This window comes from Cervus elaphus, chromosome 33, assembly GCF_910594005.1.
Source record: "Cervus elaphus chromosome 33, mCerEla1.1, whole genome shotgun sequence".
NCBI lineage: Eukaryota > Metazoa > Chordata > Mammalia > Artiodactyla > Cervidae > Cervus > Cervus elaphus.
In genome coordinates, this window is record NC_057847.1 from 21537182 (window position 1) to 21562222 (window position 25041).

Genomic DNA, 25041 nt, shown 5'->3' on the forward strand with positions numbered 1-25041 from the left:
AGGTCTAAGCCACAAATGAGAAGGGTATGCACACGGGACAGGCAATTCAGTCTGTCCCTATAAGACTTGAAACAGAGGAGAGAAGTATCAGTGAGCCTAACTATGAATCCTAAACCATCAAAGAAGAAATTGGGCAGTTTTTGGATAGCCTATAACTTCTATAACTAGGCAAAGGGCAACGTCCCCTTGTTTAAAAACTGTTGGAAACTGTTACTCGTGACATTTTTAATACAGTAACTATCTGTGCATATATTTTTGTTCCTTAAATCTGTGTCTCCTCTTCCCTTAAATATTGATCAAAGTGTATTTTATTTAATTTGAAAATATGCATTGATTTAATTCTTACAAGGCTTTGTATTCAAGGTTGCAGAGGATAAATGAATGAAAAGAATATTGTCTTTTCCCTTAATTTATAATGCAATAGATACACAAGATAAGGTATAAATCACCACTAAATGAGAATGATTTCCTAGGTCACTGAAAAATAAAAATGAATGATCCATCCAAAGACAGAGAGAGAGAGAGAGACATTCTATTTGGCTCGTTATGATTCATCTAAATTAAAATTGTGAGTTGCTAAAAAGCAGTATTTTTACAGAAGAAATGCTTGATTTGCTTTTGTTTCCTGTTTCCATTCTCTGTGCCAGAGGGACCTTCAAGATGTGAATCTGAATAAGATATCAGGCCCCTCTAGTGGTCACTTTGCAAACTACCGACAGACATTGAATTATCTGGCGAAGACTGCCAATTTCAAAAGAGCATGCCTGCCAGGCTTATCCTGCTTCCATCAACAGTCAGTTCAAGGGAAAGTGAAATTTTAGAAGAATATACCGCCCCCTCCCCGCCATCGTATGTCAGGGACCCAGAAAAATTATTACAATGAGGTGGTAAAAAATGTGGACTCAGATTAGATGAATAGGTTCAAATCCCAGCCTTGCCATTTAATAAATGTGACCTGGGTAAATTGCTGAGCATTTCTGTACCTCACTTTGCTCATCTGCAAAATAGAGATAACAGTTATAGCCAGATTACCAGGTAGCTATGAGAATTAGAAGAGATTACTTAAAACATTAAAAATGGTGCCTTGTCACCATAAATGGATTATTTTTAGAAAATGCTTACCCATTTACTTTGACAAGCTTTACCTTCTGTATTCTCTGTACCTTCTTTCCACAATACTTACTCACCTTTTCTTTTTTATCTTTCTCATTCCAAATTTGCCTGTTTTACAGAAAACTATAACATATAGGACAATTGGGATGTTAATTACCTGTTTAGCATACGAAGTCTAAAATGTAGTCAAAATATGATTACTATTACCAATACACTACTTTTACAAAATTCGTGGATATGAAGAATTATTTCCTAAACTCTCCTGATTTCTTGATTATACTCTTTACTGTCTCTGAGTTATTAAAATGTGGAACAAGTTTTGATGTTGTGAAACACTATGTGTCAGGAATCGGATTTCTCCAAAATCAAGCTTCTCTGGGCCTTTGGGGGTCCCACAGGACTCACTTGAATCCCATGTACCTTCGACAAGATTCTCGAGCTGCCTGATGAACCCTCGACTCTTTGGCAGCCTCATTGTCATTCCTGTGAAGTCGCTTTCCCTCTCAGGCATTTGGGATCCTGCCCTCATTTCATTACTAATTAAATTCATTTTTACAAAGCCATAAATTAATTATTTGAGGTAAAACTACTGAATTCTGTATCTCGTTCCAAGATCTTTTTAAGCTCTGGGTAATTAAATGTAAGAGTTATCAGCTCATCTTTATGAGTATTGGAAGGAGATGGCTGGTGGGAAATTAAAGATTTCAGCTTCTTACTCATTAGGAGAGGCTGTGTCTCAGCGATAGGTTGAATGCCGTGAAAGTGCTCATTGCATCAGCTGTGTCCTTCCACTGTCTTGCATTGCTGGTAAGCCTATGTTGGAAACGCTTTGGAAACTTGCTGGTGTGTCTTTAGACCATAGCAAAGGGGGTCCAACTCAAAGTTCGTTTGCTGTTTTAAAGGCATTTTCAGTTTGTGAACTGTCACGCCACTTTTTCTCCCAAGGCCAGCCCTTGTGCGAAAATTATACCTGTGTATAATTAACAGGTACAAACTTATAATATGAGGCTTGGTTTCTTTTTATGAACATGTACATCAGATTCCTTATTATTTGCGATGGTTTGGTGTTCACCTAATGATTGCAGCCTTGCGTATTCATAATCCTTCAGAACTAGGACCTAATGTCACATGAATATTTTACCCTATTGGATCCGTCAGTGTTTTGTTAATTGGCTGATACACATTTCTATTCAAAGATCATCTTTAGATAAATGAAGCTTTCAAATAAACCCCCAGGAAAACTCTTGGCAGACATACTGTGCTTTTTGCCATAGGGCTCTCAAAACATCTTAGAGAAATATTAAAAAGTGAGTCTTTAGGAAAGAAGATTAGACCTGGTTGCAAAAACGCATAATTCATCTTTTCCCTCAGGACTGGCTTAAACAAAAGAACATCATTTGGTTTTGCTCTGTTCTGTACCAGGACTATAGCTCCTTAGCTCCTATTATCCTGAAGCCTGAAGCTTAATAACTTCCATCATGTCATACTTACAGAAGACTCATCTTCCAGTGTTCCCTGTTCCTGGGGCTTCTCTCTAAGGGTGGAGTGAACTAACAGCTGGTTGTTCCATTCAGCTCCCGGGTGACCGGTGTCCGTGAGATCATGGGCTGCATCAGAAGACGGGTAGAACATCTGACTGAACAGTGTTCAGCGCACAAGGAATTTGCTCTTAAGAGACAGCAATTAACAGCCTCAGTGGAGGGCCACCTAAGAGAGGTAATTTCATAAAGTGTGTCCTCCTTAAGGTGTAATGCTATTTAGATGCGGCTCCTTACCTGGTGGTGACAGATGATGGTATGGTGATGACAGCATGTGGGCATGGTGGGAGGACAGGGCATCCTTAGGATTCCCTTCATCCCATGTTAGGCGTTATATTCAAACAGAACGAAGTTGTAATTCACTACTACTCGTCAACCATCCCTGCCCTAGGTTGCCAAAACTAGAAGCATCATCCTTCCTGCCTCCCAGCCTTGAACATGTTTACACAAAGGCAGTTCTCACTTTGCACAGAACTGTCTGAACTGTGTTAATTGAACCAGGTGCACAATTGGGACTGTGTTCTCCTTGATTTACACGGTTCTGTGCATGGCTCGCATATGCATGCTTTGATTGACATGGCACCATGCAATAGAAGAAGAGTGGATAATGCTTCCCTGGTGGCTCAGTGGTAAAGAATCCACCCGCCAGTATAGGAGACACAGGTTCAATCCCTGGTCTGGGAAGATCCTTTCTGCCGCGGAGCAACTAAGCCCTGTGCACCACAACTATTGAGCCTGTGCTCTAGAGCCCAGGAGCCACGACTACTGAGCCCACGTGGCCCGGAACCCATCCCCACAGCAAGAGAAGCCACTTTAGTGAGAAGCCTGCACACTGCAACTAGAGAGTAGCCCCCGCTCATGGCAGCTAGAGAAAAGCCCGCATAGCAGTGAAGACCCAGTGCAGCCAAAAACAAATAAATAAATCTTTTTTAAAAAAGAACAGCAGGCTGATACCAAAAAAAAAAAAGATGATTTTTACAGGTTCCAGGAATAAATTGCCATTATCATAATTTATTGAACTAAGACAGTGCAACGTGCCAAGGCCACTCTGAATAAAACCAGACACGTAAAATCCTTTCTCCAAAGTGAATACAATGGTTTGAAGAATTTTATTTCCTATTTTCAAAAAGGAATGAAACCAGGCAGCTACTATTTGACTAAACAAAAATTACTGATCTGTGGATGGAATTATAGCAAAACCTAGTAGTATCTCAGTGACAATAATGCTAATGAACCCTGTTGCAAAGGCTGGGTCTCAAATTTTCAATGATTATTTTTTTTTCATTTGCCTCAATGGACTTACATATCTGACTTACACAAATGGAATTAATAGACTTCACAGGAGAGGTCATTAAATAATCAAGTCTCTATCTATATTGCCTCCTCACCTGTTATTGATCCAGAGATGGGAATGTGAGCCTTGTTCTGATGCTCGGGTCCAGGGAGATTACAAATATGGCGGCAGCTGTAGTGTTGCATTCCCTGGAGCCTGAGATTCAAGCTAATGTGGTAGTGGTGGAGAAAACAGTAGAAACTCAAATGGCTATTGTTAATTGTCTTGCTACTGTGAAGTCAGAGCCAATTTGACTCTGGGAAGTATGGACTCTAGTCAGAGTAAGGCAGTAACTTGAATTGAATAGAACCCTTTACAGGTCACTATATTCATTTATCCTTGTGTATTGAAGTCGCCCACATTCATCAATTAAGTCTCCTGAGCATGCTCCTGTGTTTTCTTATCACATATATAGCAAGTGGTGCTGCCCTGGAGGCCCTCAGCCCTAAATAAAGTAATCCATAGAGTGATATAATACTTGTGCTGAACCTCTGCTTCAAAATGTACCTGTAAATTGGGCTCCATTCAGCATATAATGCATGATTGTGATTTAGTGAACCAGAAAAGTTCATCTCTGTTGATGTGTTGACAAGTGCATTATCCTTTCTAGGTAATATAGACAATAAATTTTTAGAGAATGTGTATTGTTGCTGATATCTCATTGCTATTAATAAGAGAAATATCTATAAATGTGTATCCTTTCTTGGTGGGTCAGTAATACTACCTCATATGAAGAGCAGCATTATTAAATATAAAATTCTGAAATATTTTAGACTATTTTTAGGTTAAATTGATATATATTAAAGTGTAATGGGAAAGTAGAGAGCAATATCTATCTTTCCTACACGTATGCATGCATATATGCCAATATTTATTGCTAAGGCTGCAATATATTCTTTATTTCTGAAGGTTGAAATGTCCATTCAGAAAATCAGCACAGTACTTTTCAATGCAATGGATATCGGTTCCAGCCTTTCTGAATCAGAGAAGATTTTGAGCAAATATCTGGAACTAGATAAACAAGCTAAGGTAAATAAAATGAGAGTTATTATTATAGTTATGATTTTGTAAATATAATTTCTTTTCAGTAGCTATAAAACTTAATCCTAGCTCCCTTAAGGTCTGCAATTCTAAATTAGTATTATGGCAAATAATGACTTAAAAACTCCTACTAGTAAGTGCATCTAAATTACTTATATGTGCATTTCTTAGGGTGTTTGAGCTCATAGAATCTCAGCATTATGGGCTGGTATTAGACACTCATTTGGCCCTCTTTCCTTGCAGCTTCTTCTGGGGGTTCCAGAGGAGGCAGGGATTGTGCTTCTCTAAGGCTATTTGTGATTTTCTGGTAGAGTAAATTGCAAAAGAAAATTACCAAAAGCAGCATGCACTAATGTAGATTCCAGGAGGTAAAAAAAAAAATCTTGTTTGCACACCCAATGTTTAGAGACAGAAGATGCCCCCTCTTCTATCTGGAATTTTCTCTAGCACCCTTTCACCCCTTTTGCATGGCACTTGGGTTCACACAAAGTCCCCACCTGCTGGGACCTGTTAGGAAGGTGGAGCAAGTACCCATGTCTGCAGGAAAATGGCCTCACTATTCCATCATTTCTTTTTTTTTTAATTTAATTTTTATTTTATGTTGGGGTATTATTGATTTACAATTTTGTGTTAGTTTTTGCTATACAGCAAAGTGCTATACATATGTGTGTGTATGTTCACATTCTTTTTCAGATTCTTTTCTCATATAGGTTATTACAGAATATTGAGTAGCGTTCCCTGTGTATACATAGGTCCTTGTTGATTATCTCTTTTATATATGGTAGTGTATATAAAAGTGTATACATCAATCCCAATCTCCTATTTTATCCAAGAGTCTCCTTCACAAATAGCATCCCCACCTGAAACTCACAGATGAACCAATATTTAAGGGGCTGCTTTTAATTCATTATTTAAAAAAAAAAAAAAACTTTTAAAATTCATTATCTAAAACGTCTAAAATGAAATACATGCCTGAAGTCAATTTCATTTTTTTATTTTAAAAATTTGAGAGAAAAGGAGGACATTTCATGGGGAGAAACTCCTCCGTTTCCTTTTTCCCAGAGTATTCTGTGGGAGCAGCGCTTGTAAATTAAAGTTACCTTCGGTTAGTGGAGTATTTGGGAAGTGTATGAAATGCAAGCGCAAGAGCAGCCCCTGCTTGTTGTAAATGAGGGTGTAGCTTGTCTTTCATGTTTGCTTGAATCCTAGCCTGGTCTCACAACATGGCTCTGTCTGTGGCAATCATGTATGTAGTGCTTACCTACCCATCCATTGAATCAGTGGTTAAATTTCATGTGCCAGAAATTACACTCAAGAGAAAATATACGAGAGCCACCCTAGGCAAGTCAACTTTACTGACTCTTTAGGTTTTTCAGACCTCATCTGTACCGTATTGCCTACACGCATATATATGGAATTTAGAAACGTGGTAACGATGACCCTATATGTGAGACAGCAAAAGAGACACAGATGTAAAGAACAGACTTTTGGACTCTGTGGGAGAAGGCAAGTGGGATGATGTGAGAGAACAGCAGTGAAACATGTATATTAGCATATGTGAAACAGATCGCCAGTCCAGGTTCAATGCATGAGAAGGGTGCTCAGGGCCGGTGCACTGGAATAACCCTGAGGGATGGGATGGGGAGGAAAGTGGGAGGGGGTTCAGGATGGGGGACACATGTACACTCATGACTGATGCATGTCAGTGTATGGCAAAGCCACTACAATATTATAAAGTAATTAGCCTCCAATTAAAATAAATAAATTAATTTTTAAAAAACTCTTATAAATGGAAATTTTAAGGAGACTGAATAATTAATATGGAATTTTTTTTAATTAAAAAATGAGTAAACAATGTCTATAAACTTATCATCTCATATAATAAAATTAATTTAAGTACTTTCTAGAGCTGTTGGTAAATTTCATAAAGCAATTATCATGTATAATTATTTTAATTATTTTAAACATGTCTGTTTTATAACCTTTCACACTAAACAAACTTCCTTCTATCTCTACACACACAAAAAAAGAATGTTCTAAATAAGAAGTATAGCTAATAGACTGAAAGAGTAATTTGAGATGGTTTTTGTGTAGTGGTGCCTTTTCTTGAATTTTGAAATATATTCCTTTTTTATTGAGGAGAGTTTGGGTACAAGTTCAATTAATAATTGTAATAGATGGCTGAACCAAAGGTAATGGAATGTGAGTGTTCACGATTCCCCTGTCAACTGCTGACCGCCTGCGCCCGGCTTTCGCAGGAGACGTCACATGAATTAGAAGCAGCTGCAAAACTCTTGACAGAGAAACATGATTTTGAACTTGATGAATTGGCATCACTTTCTTCTAAAGCTAAATGGCTAGAGGAAGAATTAAACATACTTGGCCAAAGCATCAACTCCAGGTCACAAGTCCTGCAAACTTACGTGGCATTTCTGAAGTCATCGGAGGAGGTACAGTACCTATGGACTGACCTCTTTGGCAGCATGACAAAGAGGCTGTGTTGAAACACTTTTTACTATGGGCTGCAATAATTTATAATAATCTAAACATAAAACAAAATTATTTAAAAATCAGTCATTTTCTATTTTAAAGTAAGTCTCTTCAAAATACCTAAGCAATATGTGTGATTTATTTAAAGTACAATGAATTGGAAATTATGGTCTGTTGAGTCTGGTCTCAGATCTGTCTTGTTTAATGCTTCTTAATAAGTTTCCTCTGAGAGCTTCTTAGGAAGCATTATTTTGACTGGTTTGTACTAAACAATCTGTAAAATTCCCTCTGGTAGACTAGCATTCTGTCTCTCAAAGGTCCCAGCTTCTCGAAGGTGACATCAGTAATGGAAACGTGCTGGAGTCCCCCCTCTTAACTCTGGTCCCAGTCCACCCATGCTCAATTGCTCAGTTGCGTCCAACTCTTTGTGACCCCATGGACTGCAGTCCGCCAGGTTCCTCTGTCCATGGGATTTCCCCAGTCAAGAGTACTGGACCGGGTTTCCATTTCCTCCCCCGGGGAATCTTCCCGACACAGGGATCAAACCCACGTCTTTTGGTTGGCAGGCAGATTCTTTGTCCCTGGGCCACCAGGGGAGCACCCATGTGCATTCTCCTCTCAGGGAGAAGGGTGCAGGTAGAGCTCTGCAAAATCTACTCAGGGGTAAAGTCACCAAAATCAAGTAGCCTTCTCCTCCAGTCCTCTCACCACACTCATCCTCACCTCGCACCACCATGATCCCATCTGCCCTCTTCGCCTCTATCTACTCTCGTTTCTACAGTAGTCTGAGTTCTCACCAGCTGAAGGAAGGCCGTGCCCAGGCCTTGGAAATCTCAGGGAACTGCTGTCTCCTTTTCCACATCTTTCTTTATCCTGGATTTTAATTTTTTTTAAATTTTTCTTAACCTTGAACTGTCAGGGTTTGGCAGAAGTACTCCAACTGACAGGTTGTTCTGTTGATGAACATTTTCTCCAAACTTGACATGGTGGAGAAGGTACAAAGAAGTACTTGCTCTGCATCTTCATTGCCAAAAATGTGCCTTCTTAGTTTCTAGCTCAGCGCTTACTTCCACTGGCCACTCTGGCCTCTGGGACCAGGGACTTGGTGATCAGGGCTGACACCTCAGCTTTACAGATAGCACTTCCACAGAAGGACCTCCTGTCCTCTCATCTGCCCAGCTTTCGCTCTGTTAGCTCACCTGGCAGAGGCTCCTGTCCTCCTCTGGCAGAGCTTTCAGTCTGTCCAGCCTCCTCCTCCCATGGGCTTTCCTTCTCTCCTCGCCAGCTTATTCAGTTCCATTACACTCCCCATACCCTCACTTCCCTGGCTTCCACCCTCACTCTGCCACTTCACAATTCTAGATCAATCCAACACTGTTTACTCTGCTTCTCTTTCCAAACTCCCAGACACTCCTGTGGAAATCATACAATTGTGCTAATTGGTGCTGTTACAAATTCAAGGGTCTTTTCCTCACCTGAGCACCCCCCTCCCCACCATATGCTCTCTAGTTGCTGCCCATTTAGTAGCGATTCTCAAACTTCTTACCACAGTTTCTGTTCCTAAATCTGCACCCTTACCTTGTATGTGACTGAAAAAAAAAATGAGTCCATTGAGCCAAATTGCCCTGTCTTCTATCAGCTTCCAAACCCACTGACATTTTCATCCTTCCTCCACTGTCACCAACAAAGTGGGGTTTCCGTGTATGTCCCCTCAAAACCAGCCATCATTACCTCCTTGTCTGCTCCTGAATCCTTCAGAATGTAGCTTCAGCATCCATTCTTGAATTTTGAAAATTTGCTTCTTATATTTCTTCCTTCGTTTTCATCTACCGGTCTCCCCAAGATAGTCTTGCCCTCACTAAGGCTGCCACTCTATCGTTTTCTTTCCTTTCACATCTGGACTCTGGGGATGGGAAGATGACGCTTCTTTCCTCTTCTTGTTGATCCTCTGCAATCCTCATCCCACTGCCACTCAGTTTATCCTTGTTTCAGTCTTGCCTTTTACCAACTCTTCACTCCATTGAAAACACTCTTATGAGCTTGTTACTTGCTAGTTGACAGATGAAATGGTGTCTTTTCAGTCTTTATTCCACTTAATCTCTCTGCCATATTTGTTTAACCCAGTTACTCATACTTACCTCCTTTGACTTTATAAAGAAAAACAGATTTATTGAGGTATGATTTACATACCATAAAATTTGCCTATTTTAGGATGTAGTGATTTTTACTGTTTATTCATAAAATTGTGCAAACATCAGTGCAGTCCAGTTTTGGTATGTTTCCACCACCCCAAAAAGAGCCTATGGATACTTTTTGTCAGTCCTGGTTGCCCATCCCCCAGCCTCAGGCAAGCACCAATCTGCTTTCTGTCCTTATAGATTTGCCTTATTTGGATATTTCACGTAACTGGGGCAATCATCCTGTTTGCTTCTTTATCTGTTACTTCCTTTTCCTGATTCAGTTCTCCATTCCTGAAGTGTGGTGGGTCACAAGAGTTCTTGCCTGCGCTCTCTTTGTACATTCTATACACTCTCCCTACAAAAATCACCCCCAACCAACACACCTTTGGTTTTCAATGCATCAGTAACCCACAATTGGTTCTTCAGCCCCAACTCTTTTGAGCTCCAGGCCAATATTTTCAGCTTCCAATTATACTACCTACCTACTGGTATTCTGTAACCTCCTTAAAACTCACCAAAACACAACTGGTTATCTTTTCTTCAAACGTGTTTCCTCCTTTATTTTGGCATTGGATGAATGACCCCATCATCTTTCAGAAGTCCTGTGTAGAAGTTCAAAGTCTGTTCTAATCCCTCTGTTAATGAGCACTTATTTTGTATCAATTCCTGATTTTGTTTCATCCTTATAATATCCCTATATGTATTCACTATTATCCTCACTTTACAAATGAGAGAAACTGAAGTTCTAGGAAGTTAGACAAAACAGATAGTAAACATCAGAGCTGAGGTTTAATCCCCAGTCTCCTCCCTTTTGTTTTTCCATATTTTGAAGACCATGCTATCCCATATCTGTCTTTAGAGACAACCTAAGAGGTTTCTGAATTCCCATCTTTGTACCATCACCTCCTCAGTGCAGGGCCTCATCATCCTTGCTGAGGTTAAAGAAATTGTATCTGCCTGTTCTCTCTGCCTTCTGTAATTCTCCCCTTCATGCCTTTCAAAAAATGATCATTCTAAAGCAAATCTGATCATGTTACCTCCTAAAATTCAGGCAATATGACAAATGTAATTTGTGACCCAAATTATGACTTTTACTCTCAAATAATGTATTAAAGCTGATTATTAATTCACTTAAAAGAAACTAGTCCATATTCAAGGGAATTCCTGTAATGACATCATGCTTACTTACATTCAAGGAGGTTTTTTTTTGAGCAGTTAAGAAAGGAGGATGACTTAAAGTTTAGGTTTTGAGAATTTCATATAACTGACAGCCCATCAGATTGGCACCCCGGCCTGTAGCGCACAATGCCACTGATGTACTGATGGTTGTCATGCTGATTCTGAGTCACTGTGAGAGCTATCAGTTGTTTCAAGATAACGAGAATGTGTCACATCATGTTGAGTAGAGTACCAAACGTGTTGAAACCTGCTGGCTGGCTTTATCCCAACCCAATGATCATGCTTGCTTCTTAACACTCAGCATGTGCTATCTGGACTTCACCCACACCAAGATCGTTTATCCCGCTCTTAACCAGCCCGTGTTTCACACTTGTGCCTTCACACTCATTATTCCTTCCATCTGGAGCCCCCTTCTCCTGCTCCGTGTCACCCTGGACAATTCTAAAAGACGCAGATCAAGCGTTACTTCCATTGTGCTTCCCAGTTTCTTTAGATAGAGTTGGTGATCCCTCCTCAGCGTGCCCAGAACATTGTGTGCATACTTGTCTTCGTGTTATAATAATTTTCTTATGGTTCACTTTCTCCCAGAATTATCTCTGGAAGCCCAAGGAGATAGATGCTTAGTTCTTAGTATGAAATCTTAGGAGAAACCCTGGAGGAGGTAGCCTTTTAACTATCTCATGAAGGATAAGTAGGAGTTGAAAACTGAGAAAAGATCATTCTGGGCTGAGGAAATAAGCAAGAGCAAAACAGAGGCATGAATAAATGGAATATGGGGAAAGAGGAGAGAACTTCTGTGAGTGCCCTTTGCAGCGCTCACCAAATTAGGAACGATGTTAAAATCTTTAAAATATAGTGACTAACCACTGCCTGAAATTTCTTAACTTCTTCAGATGGCTTTCAGTAGTTATGAACTCTTTGAGTCTTGTCCTATTGGCTGTTAAACTGAAAGAAAGTGAAAGTTGCTCAGTCATGTTAGACTCTTTGCAATCCTATTGACTGTAGCCCACTAGGCTCCTCCGTCCATAGAATTCTCCAGGCCAGAATACTGGAATGGGTAGCTATACCCTTCTCCAGGAGATCTTCCCATCCCAGGGATCAAACCCAGGTCTCCTGCATTGCAGGCAGATTCTTTACTATCTGAGCCGCCAGGGAAGCCCATTGGCTATTAAGTATTATTCAAAATGCTTAAAAAATTGTGTCAAAATTTTTCTACTACTTCTATAATACCCAGTTTCTTGTTAATCTATAGTTCTACAGGCACCTTTGACTTTATATAAATTCTGTCCAAAGAGACTGATTTAAAATAATCTAGCACTGCTTACATTGGTTAGCCAATGAGAAAATATAATTCTAGGGAGATGAAGTAACCTCAATAACATTTTCTCATGGAGACAGTTTAATATTAATACATGTATAGAAAATTCATAATTATTAGTACTCTTTTGTTCTGGCTTATCACTGAGAAGAAGCAAGTCGTGATTTACTGATTATGAATAATTTTTCACTGATTTACATTTCCTTTTGATTTGTAATCCTTGATTTTATATGTTTACCTTTCTTCTGAATTATAAAACTCAGCTCTAAAATGAAACCACATTGGTCTTTGACATAAATTGTCCCCAGTTGCAAAGCATACACATGTACAGTACATAAATATGATTTTGGCTACAGTAACTAGGTCTCCCGAATAATAAACTTGTCAGCTCAATTTACCACCCAGTGGTAGTCAGTCTGGTCTTTCAACAACCTAAATAGATTTGTGTCTTTTCAGTAAGTTGACAGTATTTAATAATTATTTAAAGAATTCTGAAATGTAGGTTCCAAGTAAATTTTTATAGAGGCTTTCACTGGAATCTAGTATTTTTCCCTTTAAAAATGTTTTTAAGTGTTCTTAACTTTCATTTATATTCTCTCTCTTTTTTTCAGGTAGAGAAGCAATGTCAGGGCCTAAAAGAGTTTTACCAAACTGATATCCTACGAAAGGAAGAGGGCGGTGCTGAAGCCAAGCATTGGTCTGACTCAGTGGAGAAGCAGTGGCAGCTATTTTTAAAGAGGAGTTTTTTAACGCACGACCTTGGGCTCGAGTTCCTTAATTTAATAAATATGGTAAGAATGACATTAAATGAGTCACACCTTCTTCAAGGATTACTTGTCAAAGTCAAGTTCATAAATTCAAAATTTCAGCTGTCATTCAGCCAGACTGGTTTAAGAAGTTCTTTTTAGCTTCAATCACCTGCGAACAGTCCTGAAGCCCAGCATTTTTGAGCTTCTTTGGTCCTAGACCCCTTGTGAGTTTATCATATGAAGGCTATTATATCTGTTAAGAAGAAAGAATGACAATAATCTGAATGCAACATTATTATTATTACACAGAGTCCTCAGAGGTTCACCCCAAAGTTCTGAGTTATGTTGAGAGCATGCAAAAAGATTCTTACAAGATTTCCAGAGGCTGAAGATAACATCTAGGATGAATCTTCATTTTGAAGAATTTCTTATAATACCAGATTTTCATAGTTAAGCCCCATTGTACTTCGAAATGTACCCTAATTTTAGCTGTTAAGTTAGGTCTGTAAAGTATACTAGAATACTTATATCAACTTCAGGCCCATTCACTATAGAACTCTTTATTCTTAAAAGATGGTTAATCCACCTCTCCTTCAATACCTCAAGTGTCTTCCTATTAAACTGTTTGTTTTATTGTTAGAAAATTCCAACTTCTAGAAAGGTTTGTTTCTTTTTTTTTTAATGTTAAGTTGAATCTCTCTTCATATCTGATTCTAACCCTCTATAGATCCACAGGGAAGAAAAATATATTCATATTTCATCCCTCTTACACTCAAAAATTTTCAAACCTGGAAAACAGTTGCAAAGTCTAATTTGAGTCTTTTCCAGCTAACTAGATATAAATACTTTGTATCATTTAAGAGGTAGCTTTATTTCTTTCTTCATCCTAATCCTTCCTCTCAGAATGGTCCGTGACTTATCAAAATCATTCATAAAATGTAAACAAAAAGTACAGTACCACTTTAACACAAACTGGATATCATTCTTTACTGATAAGAACTAAGATTATAATAGTGCTTTTAGCAATAATTTTACTTTATTGGTTCATATTTAAGCTTGTGATGGAAGAAAACTGTAATTGTATTACATTTTTATTGCAATTCCTGCCAAGATGGGTCTCTCCCATTTTATATCCTTGTCGCCTATTTATCTGTTACATACAAATGTGAGCTTTTATATTTATTCCTACTTTGTATCACTTTGTTAGTTTTAACTCATGATTGCATCTTGTTAAACTAATTTTGTGCCTGCTATCTACTACATTAGCCGTCTCTCCTGGGCTTAATTTCATATTTTAATAAGTAAGCCTCCCATGGCTGCAATTAGATCTTTAATAAAAAGTGTCTGAGGGACAGGTTGATACTCCATTCCATTAAGCAATCAGCTGACAAACCAGTCTTTGAAACTATCATTGACACTCCTCATAGTACTTTATTTTAACCAGCATTTCACAACCTTCTCCTCAAGTCTCTATTGGAAGTTGCTGCTGAAAGGAAGGTCTATCTACCTAGTATCCTATCAATTGTGTAATATAATTTGGCAAAAAACTAGGTTGACTCCTGGTGATCTAAGGGTTTTTTCCAAAGTACTCACAATCTGCTTGATCAGTAATGATTTTATTGCCCTGGTTTTCAGTATGAAGCTTATTGATCAGTAAATCACATAGTCCAGCCTTTCCCCCATCTGAAAATCAGGGCATTTTTCTTTCTCTAATTTTCTGGCCCTTCTCCCATTTTCTGTAGATTTGCAGAGATGGCTGACATCTGCAGTTTTCTCAGAACTCTGACATGTGATGAATCTCAATCTGGAGCCCAAATTCATTTGAAACAGTCTCTAACTATTCTCATCTACTTTGAGCTACAATTTCTTCTTTATCTTAATTGTTTCAAACTTTGTTGTTTAAAGACCATTCTTCTTAAATCTGTATGGAAACAAAATATGCAGTAAATAATTCTAATTCATCTAACACTATCCTTAAGCATCAGTGAAGACCTGTTGAGTATTTTACCTATGTTCTTATATTTGTGCTTTACTATGAACAATATTATTATTTACTTGGAAGATTTAGAACGTATATTATCTATCTATATCTATCTTTAAGATTTTTACTTTTTTTTAGTATATTGTTATGTGTATCTCTTCACTGTATACCTCTCTAATTTGCACTTAAAAGGAATTTACATATTTGCAAACTGCACTTTTCTTGGTCTAGCCTTTTTTGTACTGTCTTCCTTTTGAGAAATTATATTTTTCAGTTCTGGAATTTCTAGTTGGTTCTTTCTTTACTACATTATATTGCCAGAAGAAATTTCTTTTGTATCCTCTCTTTCTCCATCTTTCCTATGCTTTCATGACCATATTAATTATGGATATTTTAAAGTGTTTGTCAGCTAAGTCTAACATCTGGATCTGGAATTGTTTCTATTGTCTACTTTTTCTCTTGGTTTCTAGCTGTGTCATCCTGTCTTGGGATGATGAGTGAATATGTATAAAAAATTGTGATTCCAGATGGTGTTATGTTTTTTCCCTAGGTAAGTATTGGCGGAAGATCACTTCAGCCAACCAGGAGCTGGTGAAGTTGAGTCTGGACTATAGTTCTGTCAAGGCTCCATCTATTCTGATGACCTTGGGCTCTCGCTGTTTTCAAGTTGGAGCTTGGTACATTCTGAGTTCTGTCTGCCTGGCAGGTTTCTAGCTGGAGGAGTCTTGGGAGGCTGCTAAAAACCTCCACTCTGCTTTTCAGAAGCATCTGCTTGGGTTTTCTAATCTACTGCCCTGCCCTGTTCAGCCCTGGTATCTTGTCAATGTTCTGAGATAAAGATCAGCTGTGTGCTTGAACCCCCCCACCTCCACCAGTGTCTGTCAAAAGCTCTACTGGTTTCTCTGTTCCCCAGTAAATCTTCATGATCAGCTTTACTCTCAGTGCACAGAATTGGGAAAAGCCCCCGGCTGCAGGTGAGCTCACAACTCTCAGATTCATCCTTCCCTGGAGTCTTGGCCTCTTTAATTCTTTTGATCTTTACATAGATGCCTTCTGCCTTTATTCCAGCTTTTCTAGTTGTTCTAGGTAGAAGCACTGCTCTGCCCCTGGCTACTCCATCCTACTCAGAAACAGAAGTCCTTTTTTCCTTATTCAGAATGTTTAAGATCATATGGCCAGATTTTCATTTAAGATCTGCAGTAGGAATCCATTCAAAATTTTATTTTATATCTATGTCTAAACTTAGGTTCTCTGATAGTCAAAGGTCCATTCAGAGTTTTCAGAAATAGTGTTTATTTTACTACATAACTTGGTGGCCTTTTATCTTGACATTATAAACATGGTCACTTTAACTCAAGGTCCTTACCACTATCATATGATAAATTTCCCCTTACTGATAAGAATTAAGGTCTACATAATTCTTAATTTTATTAGTTCAGTGGCATTCTGAGATAGAAAATTGTTGGTAAAGCAAGTATAACACAATTTTTATTCTCTTCATATCTTTTGGACCATTAGGCTTTTAAACAAACATTAGTGCTGAAATGTGGTAACCAGTTTGGTGGTTAGGAAGGAAGAAGGCCAGCTGGCACTTTCTGCTGTCTGCTCTACTCTTGATTGTTGCCAAGGCTCAGATTTTTCAAGCTTGAAATGAAAAAAATTTTCAATTCATCTAAATATCATCACAATGAGAGAAACTAATTTAGGGTAGAAATCTGGTAGACATCTTGATGAAAGTACCAGTTTAGTAATTTATAGTGGCAAATAAAGAATGTTACCTGGAGTACTGTCTGCCAGTTATCAAGATATCTGAAAAGCAAGATGTCAGGAGACCACTCATTGTGTGTGAATCTACATGGAGAATGGAATATCTAGTGCCCTATTTAGACCACATGATGCCAGATTTTTCAGTGACCTTATACAGAAGTATATGGAATGAGTAGTTAGTGTTTACTAACTAGACAAAGCATTTAATCTTTCTGAGTGGCCACAGTACTTATACTTGCCAAATGCATAAGCACTTTTCTTGAATCCTGGTAGCTAGGCATCAACAAATCCTATCATAGCGCTCTTTTTTCTGGGCCTCATTCAGAGTGTACACTCTTCAGATTATAGTTGTCATTGACATGCTACACATTCCAATTTTCCATTAGATCATGTATTATGTAACATTTTTATTAATAGTTTCTTAATAATATGTTAAAGATACCCTATCTTTATTTATAGCATAGATAAAAATATGATTTACTTTAGGTAATACTGTGGCTAATATCTTTCATAATATGTGTCTTGTTCATCATAGTTATAGAATACATCATTTTATTACTAGATTCCCAAATTCATTGAAGAAATCACATTTAGCACCTGCAGGCTTTTTTTGCAATTAAATGACACTTTATAATGTCTACATTAATATAATTATGCAATATTAATGTCATTTAAAATAATTTTAAAATAAGATGGCCTACCTATTATTTAAAATGTCTTATTACATATTCATGACACTATCTTCTGACTATAATCTAAAAAGTCTTTTGACTTTTAGATACCCAGCTCTCATTGCCATTATAGAAATTGATGTACAGTTGCTCCTTAGAAATTCAAGGATTTCCTGAGAAGAGTTGGCCATCAAAGCAGATTTTTATCTTGCTAAACAAATATTCTTCTGCCTTTTTTGATGTTTGGACATTAAAAAAGTACATGGTTTTACTCCTTGTCTCTCTTATACTTTTCCCTCTAATTGAATTTCCCATTATTTAAAACCGTTGTTTAAAGGATTTTAAATCAGATAGCCAGAATATATTAAAGCTGGGAAGAGAAGTCTTGGAACTTAGATATTGTGCTTCTGGTATACTGTGTGTGTGTGTGTGTGTGTGTGTGTGCTCAGCTATGTCTGACTCTCTGCGATCCCATGGCCGGTAGCCCACAAGACTCCTCTGTCCATGAGATTGTTCCCACAAGGATACTGGGTGAGTTGCCATTTCCTCCTCCAGGGGAATCTTCCTGACCCAGGGATCGAACTGTGTCTCCTGCATCTCCTGCATTGCAGGCAGATTCTTTACTGCTGAGCCACCAGGGTATAGAGATACAAATATAGAGATACAGTTGGCCCTCCATGTTCAGGGCTTCCACATTCCTGGATTCAACCAACTTTGGATCAACCAGAACGCTATCCAGAGTTGGTTGAAACCTGCAGGTATGGAAAGCCAACCATGAGACTTGAGCATTCACTGGTTTTGATGTCTAGGGCAAGTCCTGGAACCAGTACCCTCCTCCTATCCTGCCCCCATGAATACCAAAGAACAACTGTATAGATGCACATTTCAGATCTGATAACTTGAGGAACTTCTCACAAGGAAAAGTTAAAATAATTGTAGTGTATACAATAGGATAGTACAAAAAGAAAAACCCGGAACAATTTGCCCCCTCATGGCCCCTAATACTGAGATATTGACATATTCTAATGTGTGTTTAAAGGTGGAATCCACTTCAAAATGTATTCATTAAAATAATTTCAGCTTCAGAATTTCTATATCCTTGTGCTCATTCAGTCATCCTCTAAACCCCAGGAAATAAACAAATCTTAGAGGAGGGGATTGAAATGCCAGTGGAGTTGTGAACAACTAGCAAGCTCATGTCCAAGCATATATTATGGGCTCTGAGTGCCCAGCCTGTGCTCAGACCTTTCATGTCATGGTCCATGCGCAGGTTGGAAAAGAATTTCCAGACATAAGGCACAAGGAGAGGAGAATAAAGTTTATTATATTGGGAGACACTGTTAGAACAGCAAGCCAGCTCAAGGGAGAACCGACATTGAACATGGGTTCTTAGTCCATTTTTATACTCAGGGTACTAGGAGCAGGACAGGGGTCTTGCTGGTCATTTGCTGATTGGATGAGGCACATATACTGGTGGGGGGAAGAGTAAGGCAAATACCTTCTTCCCTTGGGGTAGGCAGGGAGGCAGGTTATACTGCTCAGGAGGACCTGAAATCCTTTAACAGTTATAACGTGGGGGAGGGAAGGACAATAAGGGTCTGGTTTTTTCTGTTCCTGCATTCCAAGACCATCCTTGTTTTTTTTCTGTTCTCTTGTCCTTGGGACACCACATTTCAGACTTTTCTTGATGTCAGGACGGTGTTCTGCTTTGGCTAAAAAGCCTTTGCCTCCTAAAATAGTTGTAAGCAAAACCATGTTTATTTCTTGGAAAAGAAAAGCCATTACACAGGTTATTAATTTCACAGGCAAAAGAAAACGAAATATTAAATGTGAAAAATGAAGTACACGTCATGGAGAACACTATGGAAAGCCAGAAGGCAGAAAGGGAAGAACTCAGCCGCCTTCGGACAGCCTGGCAACTTAAAGCCGCTGCAAGCAAGCCCATGAAACAGCAGTGGGCAGCATTCAAAGAGCAGCTTAGAAAGGTGAGGGAACATGCAGTGGGTTTTATTGAGACTTAGAAAGAAAGGAAATTCTGACACATGCTGTAACATGGAGGAAACTTGGAAACGTAGGTGAGGTCAGCCAAACACAAAAGGATAAATATTGGGATTCCACTTTTGTGAGATACCTCAAGTAGTCAAATTCAGGGAGACAGAAGGCAGAATAGAGGTTATCAGGAGCTGAGGGAAGGGGGAATGGAGGTTGGCGTTTATCTGGGACAGAGTTTCTGCTTGGGAAGATGACAAAGTTCTGATGATGGATGGTGGTATGACTGCACAGTGAAGTGCACTAACGCCACTTATCTGCACATTTAAAAGTGGTTAAAATGGTAGATTTTTTTTTGTTGTGCATATTTTACCACAGTGAAAAGAGGGCTTGTGCTGTTGTTCATTCGTGGTTTAGAACCAGAAGCTCACTCTAGGTAGTGAGTGTTTTCATGGCAGTGGCAAAGTTTGATGACACACCATGTCATCACTGGAATGATTATGATGTATTTGCTGGTGGCAACAAAGAAAACATATGCATAACTATCTAATGTCTATTTCAGACCACGCAAAACTTAAAACTTCTTCAGGAAGCGCTTATGCCTGTGTCTGCACTTGACCTTGGAGGGAGTCTCCAGACCATTTTAGGTCTACGGAAAAAATGGAATGAAATGAAGCCTCAGTTCCAGGTGAAGAAGCAAATTGATGACCTTGGGTGAATGAAAAAGAATGAAAAACTGTTCAGTTGAAGCTCACCTAATTAATTTTAACCGTGTGATGAATTACAATTTTTAAAAAAACAAAAGCATTGCTTTTCTAAAAGTCCATGTGTCAGACACATTTTTCTTCCTTTTTAAATGCAGTGTGCTATATTTGATGATATGTAAACATTTGGGCTACAAAAGGTCCTTAATATATTCTTACCTTAGATTATTTTAATTTAAATTATTTCCTTATTAATGTATTTATTATATATTTATTCTAAATCTTTTCCTAAAAGGTATAGATATGTTTTTGATTCAGAGATCTCAAAGCAAGGCTAGACCCTCTTTGACACAGAGGTTCTGCTGTCCTCTGTCACTGAAATTACCCTTGTGATGTCATTGTCCCTACCCACTGGCACCCCAGCCTTCTGCCACCATCCCGAGAATTTTGCTATGCTCTCCCATTCTCCCTCTGAGAGCCCTCAGGGTGTGAGAGAAAAAACCAGGAGTCATATTCCCAGACCCTGATGGCGTCTGCATTCCTTAACCTCCACTTCCTGCCACTCCTGAGCCAGACACAACTGCTGGAAAAGTTTGTCAGTCATTTTATCCCCCTACCTGGATTCTGTTCTTTGCTGCAAAGTTAAGATACCTGTGTTTCTGTTTGTCACTATTCTGCAAGTGTTGGATGTAAAGAATCCCAGGACTGGAAGTTTGAAGATTCCTTTAGGGAATATCTAATTTATGTTCTTTTAAGACAAAACTGGGGGCTTCTTTGGTGGCACAGTGGTAAAGAATCCCCTGCCAGTTCAGGAGATGCAGGAGACGTGGGTTTGATTCCAGGGTCAGGAAGATCCCTGGGAGTAGGAAATGACAATCTGCTCCAGTATTTTTGCTTGGAAAATTCCATGGACAGAGGAGCCTGGCAGACTATAGTCCATGGGGTCACAAAGAGTCGAGCATGCACATGCACACATGTGTGCACACACACACAAGACAAAAGGGATGTAATACATAACCACCCCCCAACACACACGCACACATACCATTGTAGCCCACAGTGAACTCTTTCCTCCAAACTCCTAGAAAATTCTACTAACCTATCTGTTAGTTTCTTTGTTATACTCTGTGTCATATGTATCTTCATTTCATGTGTGCACATACCGCTGCTCATGAGCAAGTGTGTGTGTGTGTATAAATTCCTCTAAATCAGGAACTGTTATCAAGATTTTTTAGCTCTGTCACCGTGATGTGTGTATATTTGATGCCCATGCACTTGATGTCAACTTGAATACCCTTACTAGATCACTCTTCTGTAAATTATCTCCTTAGCTTAAATCATTTCCATTACTTTTATCCTTCACATAAAATCTGACCCTGAAATCATAGTTGATGGCCATACCACCCTGAACATGCCCAGTCTCATCTGAAATTATAGTGGCTTCCTCTTTGAACTGTCCACCAGGATCTAGATTCCTATAAGGGCTATCTGAGCACCGCTGTGTAGAAAGAAGGTGATTTGTCCCTCCCTACAAGTGGTGGCTATTTGTGGATTCTAGGATGACTGCTTTTTTTTTTGAGGGGGGGATGACTGCTTTTAAAGCAGCATAGCTACTGTGATGCTCAGCTGGTGGTTTATTCTGATCATTCTTTTATCCCAAAGGACAGATAATTCACCCAATGTACTTTTATACTTGTCTTCTTGTGGTGTTCTTATCATACCACCTGATTCTAGTTTTATTAAATATCACAGATGGTCATGGCCTCAGAGAGTATCTAGAATATATTTACTTAGCAGATGACTAGATGACTCTGTGCTATGGCATAGAAATATATGACTTTCCATTTTGCCCTCTAATTTTGAAAGTTTTTTTGTGTTTTTAAAAAAATTTTAAATTTAATGTTAATTTAAATTTTTAAAAATGTATCTGAGATTAGGATGGAATAATATATCCCTAGCATCACACACAATGCCTGGATTTGCAGGGTGAGCCTCACAATAAGTGTTTGTTAACAAGTAAGAGAGTGATTTGTTATTGAGATCTTCATATGTCAGTTGTAAAGTAAAAAGCTCTCTAGAAGCTTAATTTCTTTTATTGCTTTCAACTCTTCAGCAACTGAATGATGAGGTTCAGTATATTATAAAAGAGTCAGAAGAGTTAAATGGCAAAGGAGCATCTGTGAAAGAAAAGTCTCAACAGCTGAAGGACCTTATTCACTTCCATCAGAACCAGAAACAGAGAATCCGAGATTACGAGGACATCCTATATAAGATTATCCAGTTCCACCAAGTCAGAGAAGAGGTAAGACTTACCATGGGTGTCTGGAAGACTCTTAGTTTTAAACTATGAAATTAAAAATAAGTGATTATGCAATAAATAAAGGCCAGGTTGCTTATTCTGATACTAGAAGCTTTCCACAATCTGGCTCCTGACTTTTCTCGCACTGAGCCCCATCCTCCCCAATCTACCAGCCAAACAGAGCTATCCTTGGTCCCTCAAAGATGGCACCTACATTACTTATTCCAAGCCCTGACTCTTGGGCTGCCTTTATCTGTCAGGTCCTTCTCTCTCCTCTATACCACTTAAACCTTGTCCCTCCATCTAACAATCCTACCTCCCTTGGAGTGATTTCTCTCTCTTCTTAATTCCTTGAACTCTCACTGTTTATTCCACACATCTGTCTTTTTTAATATCTTGATTCTTAATTACTTTTGTTCCCCTAACAAAAGTTAGGGCATAAGTAACTTAAGGTAGGGTATATATAAGCAACAAAAGGGAAGAAAAAAAATTTATAATTGAAGTGTCAGTAGAACTTCATAGATATTGGCCTCTCTTAACAGAAAATACCACTGAGCATATACACACACAACAGAAAATAGAGACGTATTGAAATGCCTTGAAAATAGTTTCTGAATTTAGTCAAATCACAGACCTACATCTTGCTAAAGTTTTAGGCTATGAACAAACAGTGCTTTCTTCTTTAATAGAACTGGCAATGTTAGTCCCTTAATTTTACTCTATTGACTTGCACCATTATAACATTTATTTGTCTATAATACTAATAATTTTAGATGGACTTGTCAGCAGTGGACTAGCTAGTTAAATATGTTATAGGAAATAAGCATTTTTTAAAAATCTATCTTTGAGAAAGACAAAGATGTGTATGATATCACGTGTGGAATCTAAAATGTATAACAAAGTAGTGAATATAACAAAAAAAGAATCAGACTCACGTATATGGAGAACTAGTGGTTACCAGTGGGGAGAGGGAGGTGGGGAGGGGCAGTACAGAGGTAGGGTATTAAGAGGTACAAACATTTAGGTATAAATTAAGCTACAAGGACATATTATACAATTTAGGGAATATAGCCAATATTTTTATAATAACTATAAATGTAGTATAACCTTTAAAAATTGTGAATCACTATATCGTACAACTGTCATTTACATAATATCATACATCAACTATACCTCAATTTAAAAAAAACACTGTCCTCATAAAAATATGAAACCCAGGTTAATTGTTAATGGCCTAAATTCCAGCTGGGAAGACTCTTCAAATCAAGAGAACTGGAGTTTCCAGAACAGACAAAGGAAATGAATGATGCTCACAATGCCCAGGTCCTCCTCAGACGCTCTCGGGCAAAACAGGCGCACATAGACCATCTCCATAAACTGGCTCTCTCCTTGGGGGTGGATGTCATCTCATCAGTGCAGCAGCCTGTAAGCAACTTAGAAACTGTCATTTTTACCTGATATGGCTGGGAGTTGGGCTGTAATATGAAAGAAACCAGGCAGACTGCCTGGTATATATGTTCAATTAAAAACTACATTAAGCCATTGGGATACTTATTTGTGGTAAGTTTCTACCACATCTAAACAATTCTTTAAGGAGAAAGAAATCTGATTTTATAATCTTGTTTAATACATCTATTCTCATGCTAACTTAAAAGTTATAGAATTGCTATCTATAATGGCAGTTTGTTTTTCACATTGAAATAAAGAGGAACTAAACTTTTAATTTTATTTATTTTAAATTTTAAATTGATACCCAAAATTGTAAACCTTTTAAGTATATTCGGAGTGACTTGGGTATGTGAATCTATTAAACTCTATGAGATTTAAGTACAGAGCAAGTTTTTCTGATACAAATTTAGCAATAATTGAAATTTAGTCTAAGTGTGAGATATACACTTGATTTCAAAGACTTAATATGAAAAAGAAAACCTTACTAGTGTTTTTTATATTTGTTTAAACAAACTATTTTGTGAAAATTAACTTTACCAGTTTCTTTTTAATATGACTACTAAAAAATTTAAAATTATTCATGTGGCTCATGTTGTATTTCTGTTGGACAATGCTTTAGCGTGTTAGATCTGAAAGGTAGCCTTGAGATAGTCAGACCCAGGATCCTCATCTTCAGATGAAGAATCTGATCCCAGAGAAGCTACTTTATCCACAAAAGCCCAGAGTAGAGGAGCCCAAGCACCTTGGCTCCACGCAGGCCTCTGGGTACCAGTCATTGGATCTGCTTTTTCCACTGGACTGACCTTACCAAAGGAGCTTAAAAGAGATGGAAATAATTCCAGATTAAATTTTCCTAAATAACACATTGGGTTCTGATATAAAAATAAAACAAAAACAAAAACTCCTTCTTCAAATTCTTAATTTGAGGATTTGAGGGAAGAAAAGATTATGTTAATTCTGCCCAATATGTATAACATTAATAAAAATCGTAATGGCTAATTTTATTTCAAAGTTCATTTAAGATGCTACTAAACTATATTGCTGTTGTCCAGTCGCTCAGTCATGTCCGATTCTTTGTGACCCCATGGACTACAACACCCCAGGCTTCCCTGTCCTTCACTGTCTCCTGGACTTTGCTCAAACTCATGAGCTTTGAGTCGGTGATGCCATCTTGTCCTCTGTCATTGCCTTCTCCTCCTGCCTTCAGTCTTTCCCAGAATCAGGTTTTCCAATGAGTCGA

At 38.3% G+C, this 25041-nt stretch overlaps 1 protein-coding gene across 7 annotated transcripts in view; it reads left to right on the forward strand.

Annotated features, from left to right (window-relative positions):
- The window catches only part of CCDC141 (coiled-coil domain containing 141), a 224136-nt gene that overhangs the window by 159895 nt on the left and 39200 nt on the right, over positions 1 to 25041 (forward strand). For 6 of the 7 annotated variants that reach the window (XM_043894547.1, XM_043894543.1, XM_043894544.1 and 3 more), the window contains 8 exons: positions 2688 to 2829; positions 4894 to 5013; positions 7284 to 7475; positions 12804 to 12983; positions 19166 to 19345; positions 19912 to 20037; positions 22167 to 22355; positions 23598 to 23777. In XM_043894547.1, coding sequence (XP_043750482.1) covers positions 2688 to 2829; positions 4894 to 5013; positions 7284 to 7475; positions 12804 to 12983; positions 19166 to 19345; positions 19912 to 20037; positions 22167 to 22355; positions 23598 to 23777 — 1309 coding nt within the window. The remainder of the gene's footprint in view (positions 1 to 2687; positions 2830 to 4893; positions 5014 to 7283; positions 7476 to 12803; positions 12984 to 19165; positions 19346 to 19911; positions 20038 to 22166; positions 22356 to 23597; positions 23778 to 25041) is intronic. The other variant, XM_043894545.1, reaches the window with a different exon arrangement.